Source organism: Camelus bactrianus, chromosome 16 (genome assembly GCF_048773025.1).
Source record: "Camelus bactrianus isolate YW-2024 breed Bactrian camel chromosome 16, ASM4877302v1, whole genome shotgun sequence".
Lineage (NCBI taxonomy): Eukaryota > Metazoa > Chordata > Mammalia > Artiodactyla > Camelidae > Camelus > Camelus bactrianus.
In genome coordinates this window covers 11,609,727-11,618,171 of record NC_133554.1, presented here as the reverse complement: position 1 = coordinate 11,618,171, position 8,445 = coordinate 11,609,727, and the positions used below count along the sequence as shown (strand labels likewise).

The window sequence follows — 8,445 nt, the reverse complement described above, 5'->3', positions numbered from 1 at the left end:
CGGGGCGGCGGGGGAAAAGGGGGAGAACTCCAGGTCGGAGCAAAGCTTCAGAATCCAGATGGAATGAGGTTTCACTTTCTTTGCCTGCCTTGGGTTTCCTAACGTCACCGTGTGAGGCTGGGCAGGCAGCCAGCTTAACTTAGGAAAAAAGCAAACGAAAGAGGGAAAAGGAAGGCTGGGGCAGGAGGGCAGGGGAGGGGCCGCACAAGGCTGGGTGGAGTCAGGCTTCAGGGAGGTATATGCTAGGAAAGGGGCACAGGAGTTTGAGGGTTGAGGAGAACTAGCCCTCTGAACTCGAGAGGCCCATCAGTGAGCCTGCCAGGTACCATACTGTTTACACCAGTCCTCTGATTTCCTCGTGGCATCAGTATGTTAGAGCCAGAGAATATATTGATCCCTTGAGTCCAAACTCTGATTTTGCACAGGAGAAAGTGAGTGGCAGAAATGGAATTACAACTAGGTTCTTCTCTCTCCTCTACACCCCGCAATTCACTGGAACCATCCAAAGGGAAGGAAAGTAATCCTGACGTACCCATTGTCTATTTCTGCTTAAGAACCCCGTCATCCTACCCCTGGACCCCACAACTTCCAATACCACTTATCCACAGACATACACACGGACTTAACACACAGCAGAAAAGTTCACCGGGATTCAAAGATGAGGATGGTGTTGGTCCATCTGTGGTTCCCTCACCTCTATTCTCAGCTAGTGTGTTTGGTATCCAGGAAAGGACCTTCCTTTCTTCCATAAAGAGGGAAACTGGTAAGGGAAGCAGAAATAGAGCTCACGTGGAAAAACTGAGCCTTAGCGAGAGTTCTGGGATTTCTCTAGAAACAATGCAGTCAGTGTGGTAGGAAGTCTATGAACCGAAATGTATTTGCATCCTGTGTTGAATTCTACCACTTTAAGAAAGTCACTTAACCTCTCTAAGCCTCCACTGACCCATCTGCTTCGAAATAAAGTATATAATAAAGTTCGCTAATCCATACCCGTTGGTCTAGATTGCTGAAAAACCTGAGGTAGAGAAGAGCCTTAAAGGGGCTGCCATTTGCTCACTCTTGGTAACATGGCAGCAATAGCTAATGTAATTAAGCACTTAGGGGCAGGCAGCGTACTAAGAGTGCCACAAGCTTGAGCACATGTGTGGGAACTTAATGGTCTCACCAGCCGTGGGAGGGGCCACTATCCCTGACTTAGAGATGAGGAAACAGACCAGAGAGATGAAGCAATGTGTTGGAGGCCACCTGGTTCCTGAACGAGAGAAACACCAAAGCCCCTGCTCTCAACCACTAAGCCACACGGCCTCCTAGCTTGGTAACTAAGGGGACCAGGTAGGGGGAACAATTCCAAAGCAGGCAGATATGTTTGTGTAGATGGTTGAGTGTTTCTTAAGTGTTCGCATTTTATTTCTTCAAAGGAGATGGGCCAGGCTTTCCAAAGTTGTGTTTCTATTGTTAGCTGGTTAATGAGTCAGGAGGGAATGAGAGGATTCTCGGGACAAGCTCAGAACAGCACCTAGAGGGGCTGCAAGGACAGTTTAAGGGCCTGATGGACTTGGTCAGCGGGAAGAGCTTGAGCCCGGCCATCAGAAACACTTGGGCTCAAGTCCCACCTGTCAGCAGTGTGACCTCGAGGACCTTAATGACCTCTTCTGAGGCTCAGTTTGCACATCTATGAAAGGAGAACCATAACCACCCTGCCTCAAAATCTTGGTGAGGATGAACAGTGACAAATTCTCCCCATACCAGGTGATTCAGTTACCCTCAACCACTAAGTTACATACGTGACAGTAGCTAGCAAGAAACATCTTTGGGGTAAAATTACATTTTTTAAGTTACTTTTTTTTTAAAATGTGTTTGCCTTTGTCACTGTCAGTAGATACTTTTAGATAATTCAGAAGTCAACTTCAGCCCAACCCAGGCTAAACTGTCACTAATTCTGAATTATCCAAGTAGGAGTTAAATGAGGATTGACTGTATCCAATCCTCTGGAATGGAGGAAGAATGCCGGCTCCAACCAAGACCACCACCAGGGTTCAGTTTCAGGGATGCCCCAGCCACGAACCTTTCCAAGGTGAGCAGTGCTTAGTGGGCGGAGCACTGAAGTGGGAGCCAGGGCACCTGGGCTCTGGTCTCGTCCTTCTGCCCCTAGAGAAGCAGCTTCCTGACCTCTGGGGGGGACCCCTGCCCTGGCAGATGAAGCTGAGGATGCCAGCAGAGGAAGAAATTTTCCACCACCGCTGCTTGTGCTGGCTCTTCCTGAGGGCAAAGAGGGAAGTGATGAGCTCACCCTGGATCGGAGGACGGTGAGGAGAGAGAGAGAGGGGAGAGAGAGAGAGAGAGAGAGAGAGAGAGAGAGAGAGAGAGAGAGAGGGAGAGAGAGAGAGAGAGAGAGAGTGTCATATTTCCGGAGGCTATTTCAGTTTTCTTTTCCATTTTGTGCAATTTCACTTATATCAGCTAGTGTGTGACTGCTGTGCTGGAAACTCCCCCAGTGGGGGCGCCCCCTCTACTGAGCTGGCTCCCTATAAAGGGCCAACTTGAGCTGCAGAGAATCCCTGCAGAGGATCCTAAGAAGGCGGGTGGACCCCACAGCCTCTGCCCACAGCTACTATGAAGGTCTCCACCGCGGTCCTCGCCATCATCCTCACCGCTGCCACCCTCTGCGCACCTGCGTCTGCCTCCCCATGTAAGTCCAGGTCCTGACTGGGGCCCTGACCGCCGCAGCCCTGCGGCGCAGACCTCGCCCTCCTTTCAACCATAGCATTTACACTGTCTATGATTTACATCCTTCAGTATTGCTTTACCCAGACGTCCAGGTGTCCCAGAAAGATCTCTAAGCCACTTCATGGCAGGGACCCTGAGATCAACTTATCTGTGTCTTCAAGGTCTCCACCCAAGCCCTGTGGGTGCTCACTGAGTGTGGACCAATGCTGGGGATGTCAGTAGGCAGGGGCAGCTCGAGCTGATCTGGAAACATGACTGACTCATCTCTATCACCAGCAGGGTTTCTAACAAGCTTCTAAGCACTTAGCTAAAATCCTCCTGGGACAATCATAATCTTCCCCATTTCATAGATGGAAAAATATGGGGCTTGAGAAAGGATAATAAAAGTTAATTAAAAGCTCACTGTGGGTCAAGTATTGTGCTGATTGCTTTACATGTACTATCCTATTTAATACTAGCGTCTACCCTTTGAGTAGCGGTCCTTGACTTATAGAGGCCCAGAGAGGTTAAGTAACTTGTCCAAGGTCACACAGCTAGGCAGTGAGGAAAGTAGGGTTCAAACCCAGTTGTAATTGGCTCTGACACTACCACTGTGCTGGGAAATGGTAACTGACACTTGCCGGGGTCATCCTGAATTAACTGACCAACAAAAAGTCCTCCTTCTCTGTTCAGAGCCCTTCTCAGGACGCAATATGCATCTTCAGGACCCTCTTAGGGGTCCTGGCTGAGCCATGAAGTCTGAGTTTTGGAAGCCTCCCACCAACTCACCCCGGGTCTCAAAGAAACCAAGTTCTGAATCAGTTAAGAATCCTAGGAGGGCAAGAATAAGGGCAGAGGGCCAGCATGCCCTGAGTGCCAAAGGTATGGGGTTATGTTGTAGAGGGCACGATGCCAGCTGGGCTCAAGGATTAGGTGAGGCACTGGGGAGATCCTCTCAGTCCTCTGTTGGAATCCCCACTCTGCCACTCTGTGTCCATGGCCAAGTGACTTTACCTCTCTGATCCTCAGCTTCAGCCGAAAGAGGTTAAGAGTCCATGTAAGATGAGTCATATAAAATGCCAGCACAATACCCAGCGTGCACCAGTAATGAATCCAGGGGTCTCCTTCCTTCCTTCCTTCCCCCAGATGCCTCGGACACCACACCCTGCTGCTTTGCCTACATCTCCCGCCCGCTGCCCCGCGCCCACATCCAGGAGTATTTCTACACCAGCAGCAAGTGCTCCATGGCAGCAGTCGTGTGAGTCTCAGCCCTGTGGAACCCTCCAGGGGGCGAGGAAGGGACACCTTTCTTCCCAGGATCGGTCCCCTAATCAGGAGCTCTCGGAGAGAGTCTCCCATCCACTCCCACCCAACCTCCAGCTACTCAAATAGCCACAGCTCCTCCCTCCCTAGCTTCATTTTCACCAGCTCTCATGGAAAAAGATTAGACGAGGTGTTTTCGCAGGACCCTCCACTCTGATGGACCAGGTCAGGTCTCCGATCTAAAAGGATGTGACTGTTACTTGAACGTGGTCTGTTGAAGTAACAGTCGATCCAGTTAAGAACCCCACAGTCCCCCATACCCTACACCCAATCAAATACACCTGCAAGCTCGGAGGATCTAGAAAGGGGAGGTCAGAGGTCAGGGCCCTAATTGCAGTCAAGTATGTTTTTTTAAAAAGTTATTGATTGATGAAGAAATAATGAAGTGAGATTCTCCTTTAAATAACCACAAGCTACTACATTTGGAGAAATAATAATCCTTGCTACCTAGGAGGTGCCTACTGTGTGTCAAATGCTTTACATGCATTATCTCTAAATTTTATAACATCCCTGCTAGGTATGCATAATTCTCTCTGTGTTTCAGAAAATAAAACTGAGACCCAGAGAGGTTTGGTGACTTGCCCAAGGTTGCACAGTAAGTGAGGGATGGAGCCCGTCTCTGGAGCCGCCTCTTTCTACTCTAGCAAGGTCATCAGTGATAGTTGCTTAGAAAATGAAAATGGGGCAATCATGAAGTTTGCTATGTAATGATGAAGGCTTTTAATCCAAAAATGCCTGTGACTCTGGCAAAGTTCTAGGTGTTCAGAGTTGGCCTTTGGGCCTGATGAATCCTTTTAAGTGCAGCAGTAATATTTAGCACTACGAGTTTTATTCCTGAAAACAGATAATTTTTGAAAGGAAAAAAATCCTTTTTTGAGCACCCATCACGGGGCAGGCAGAGAGGAGTAAAGCACCACCCCTGCGCTTTGGGGCGCACAGCCTAAGACGCACGCAGCAGGGGCAGGACACCCTGTGAAAAACCATTACAAAAGGAGAGAGGGAACGTGGCATGCTTCAGGGCTTAGGAGAAGCGATTTGGGGGAAGTCTGCTGCCAAAGGTGCTGCCTTGACATGGGGTTAGACTGAGAGACTGGGTGTATCAGGCAGAGGGAATGTCACCAGGACACTCCTTTGGTTTTTGTAGCATCTCCGTGTAGGAAAGCACTGAGGGCCTTGAATTTCAGTACCACGTGTGGTAAATGAGCGGGAACAGGGAAAGCCTGGACAAGAGGGGTCCAGCAAAGAGGCTGTTGCTGTCCACGTGAGTGGTGTTGAAGGCTGAACAGGGCCTGAGGGGAAGGAAAGGAGAGACAGGTGGGAACCCATCAGGGGTGGAATCAGCAAGCCCAGGCAGGTGACGTGAGGTCGGGAGCAAGGAAGAGAGAGGGGTCGAGGGCGATGGTGAGGTTTCAACCCAGACAGCCAGAGCAGGGTGGAGGCCCCTGAAGTCCCAAGGAAGAGCTGTTGAAAAGGAAAGGGCCAGGGTGCCAGCACAACAACCCGGTGGAATGCAAAAGTGTGAGAAGAGGGGTTGGTAGCTGAGGAAAGGGTGGTGGGGCCAGAGCTGTGACACTCTTTTATAGGAGGAAGGGGTCTCCCAATGGAAGTGCAGCGACACAGCATCGTCTTGGCTGCTCCAGCTAGTCTGTCTTTCTTAGAATCCTGGCTCTGCCAACTGGTAGCTGTGTGAGCATGGGCTGGTCACTGAACCTCTCTGAGCCTCAATTTCTTCATCTGCAAAGCAGAGTTAAATAGAAGTATTTCCCTCACTGGGTCAAAGTGAAAATAATAAAATGAAAGATAAAATTCGATTATTTCCTAGCACACAGTAGGTGCCTGATGTTAACTTAGATCATCATACTTCTCTCCCTCTAAATCTATTATTATATACATGGAAGTGACAGGTCAACTTGATGAGTGACTGCAATTCACTCAGTCACTAATGCATTCAGTAAACATCCACTAAGCACCCTCGCTGTGCCAGACCCAGGGCCAGAGACTTGAGGAATCGCCCAGGAGAAGAGGGCAGCAACCTTGAGCACAGCCGCTCTCAAGGAACAGATGAAGGCGGAGGCTCCCAGCGAGACTGAGCCGGATGAGGGGTAGGAGTGAAGTCAGGCCAAGAGAGTGTCCCCCAAGAAGGGCAGGGAGAGAGAAGGCTTGGCAAAGAGGGGCTATTACTCAGTATCACATTCTGTGGGGAGGAGGAGGAGGAGGAACAGGAGGCCTGAGCAACCCTCCTCCCCAGTGTTGGTTTTCTGGCCTTTTGACTTCCTGGCCACAGGCCAAGGGGATGGAGGAGGGAGGTCAGTGACTCTGCAGGATTTCCTGTGTGACACCTGCCTTGACAAGGGCAGGGTCTGGGTTGGAAGCATCCTCACCACCCCGAATAAGATGGCAAATACTAGGAGGCACCAGAGCCCAGAACACCCCTTCTTCTCCATCTCTCTTCTCTGCACGCCAGGGCGAGGGAAAGGGAGATGGTCAAGGCGCACTGAGTGAGGCTCAGAGAAGGGAAAGCAGCTTCCCCAAGAGCAAACACTGTCTGTGATAGAGCTGGCAAAGGGGCCAAGAAATCCTTTCTCGCCAGACAACCTAAGACTTCACTTCTGGGCTCAAAAAAGAGCAAGAAAGCAACCTGAAGGGGAAGCCCGAATGAGAAAGGTCCAAGCAGGCCGGGCAAGCTAACGGTAACATGTTAATTAGCAGCACTGCTTTCCAGGCCCGAGGTGCTCCCCCAGACAGAACCTGTCTCCCAGCAAACAGGTGAGGCAGCAGCTGGACTGAGCCCGTGACCTCCCACTTAGACCATCGACACCTGTAGAGGCAGGGCCTCTCGTCCTCATGGGCCTCCACGTTCTGGCCAGTTAATTGGCAGAAGGGCTTTGACATCTGCCAATATCTCAGGGTCCTCAACCTCTCTGAGCCACGGTGTCCAGAACCAGGACCCTTGGTCTCACGTTGCTCCGATCCACCATAAAGCCAAGGTCCCACCACACGTTTGGTATTTTTCAAAACTAATTTACACGTACTGTCTCACCTGAGCTTCACAACAGTTGTGCAAACTAGGAGCCATTTCTCTCTACATTTGAGAGGTAAGCACATAGACTCAGGGGTCCCAAGTGATTTCCCCAAGGTGACCCAACTAGTAAGTGGCGAAATCAAGACTCAGGTTCATGCCCTTCTCCCATTTACCCTGGCACGCAGATGTGCTCCTTTGTTGAACTGCATTATCTAAAACCAAATCACATGTGTGTTTGTTTTTACCACTTCTTATCTCCCACTTACTCAGCCATGACTCAGTTCCTGGAGGACAATTCTTTTTCTCTGCATCTTTAGCAACCAGCACAGGGTCTGAAACAGGAAGTGCTGACCAGCTCAACCCTGGGCTCCTCAGGCCCCGTATCCCCTTGGCTCTCCATGCTGCATGTGTTTGTGCGTGGGGGTTAAAATGCACACAAATCTGCTTCTGGCTTGGGGCCCTTTTTGACCCAACAGAAGAGGAAATGGCCTTTCCTTGAAAGCCACAAATACACAATCTTTTGGAACTCCAAAAATAACACACCCAGTAGCATTTCCCCCCACCTCAATCCACCTCATCCCCAAAGCAGGCTGTTCCAGCACTGACCGGGTCTCACCCTCTTCTCTCCCACAGCTTTATCACCAGAAAGAACCGCCAGGTGTGCGCCAACCCAGAGAAGAAATGGGTGCGGGAGTACATCAACTCTTTGGAGTTGAGCTAGGACGGAGGACGCCTTGAACCTGAACTTGTGCAAAGTTTCCTATCGCTTCTTGCGCTTGTCCCCACCAGCTGGGGAGGCTCCCCGCCAAGTGCTGTCCTCGCGCCCCCTCCGTGGAGGGCACAGGAGTTTCCACCACTCACAGCCCAGGTGGCAAAAGCCTCCCAGGCCCCTGGGGCTCTGCCTTGTGCACTGGAGATCTCTAGGCTCTGAGCTTCAGACCCCCCATCCCAGCCACGGTTCTGCAGTCAGAAAGGAAGTCGGCGCCTCTGGAGGCGAAGGAGGGAGGGAGACTGGGCCCCTACGGTCATGCCCGTGGCCAAAGCTGCCATCTTGGCGCCTCCCGGGGAAGGGCTGACTGGCAAATGTGAAAAATCAGCTTTCCATTAAAATTCTCAAGGCAATTACAAAGCTGGCTCCTGGTTTGACTTCCCCTCTGGAAGCCCTCTTCCTTGTGAGCAGTAAGCACTGGATCCTGGGCTTGTCACATCCAATGTCCACCCTGGGTTCGGGGGCAGACAGAGCAGGTAAAGTAACTAGTGGCTTATCCACCCTGGGGGTAGGGGACAACAGCCACTGCCTCCCACCCCCAAGTCCCCAAGAATTTTTCACTCCTGCCACACACCTCCCTGTCTCCTCAGATCGTGGCTGGCCCTTCTACCCATTCTGCTCACCT

At 50.9% G+C, this 8,445-nt stretch overlaps 1 protein-coding gene across 2 annotated transcripts; it reads left to right on the top strand.

Moving 5' to 3' along the window:
• The first annotated feature begins 202 nt into the window (after window positions 1-202).
• CCL5 (C-C motif chemokine ligand 5) lies at window positions 203-7,933 on the top strand. 2 transcript variants are annotated; one of them, XM_010949165.3, is made up of 4 exons: window positions 203-2,306; window positions 2,461-2,689; window positions 3,853-3,964; window positions 7,685-7,933. In XM_010949165.3, the coding sequence occupies exons 2-4, from the start codon at window positions 2,614-2,616 to the stop codon at window positions 7,770-7,772; spliced, it is 276 nt and encodes a 91-aa protein (XP_010947467.1). In that variant the 5' UTR covers window positions 203-2,306; window positions 2,461-2,613; the 3' UTR covers window positions 7,773-7,933. The 2 variants fall into 2 exon arrangements, with proteins under 2 accessions (XP_010947467.1, XP_074198695.1); XM_074342594.1 differs by lacking the exon at window positions 203-2,306 and having other exon boundaries at window positions 2,383-2,689.
• Window positions 7,934-8,445: the final 512 nt, after the last annotated feature.

Excerpts from the sequence above, each read along its gene's own strand:
- CCL5 (XM_010949165.3), top strand. The coding sequence starts at position 2,614 with ATGAAGGTCTCCACCGCGGTCCTCGCCATCATCCTCACCGCTGCCACC. Across the intron at positions 2,690-3,852 it reads ACCTGCGTCTGCCTCCCCAT|ATGCCTCGGACACCACACCC; the intron begins GTAAGTCCAGGT and ends TCCTTCCCCCAG. Across the intron at positions 3,965-7,684 it reads TGCTCCATGGCAGCAGTCGT|CTTTATCACCAGAAAGAACC; the intron begins GTGAGTCTCAGC and ends TCTCTCCCACAG.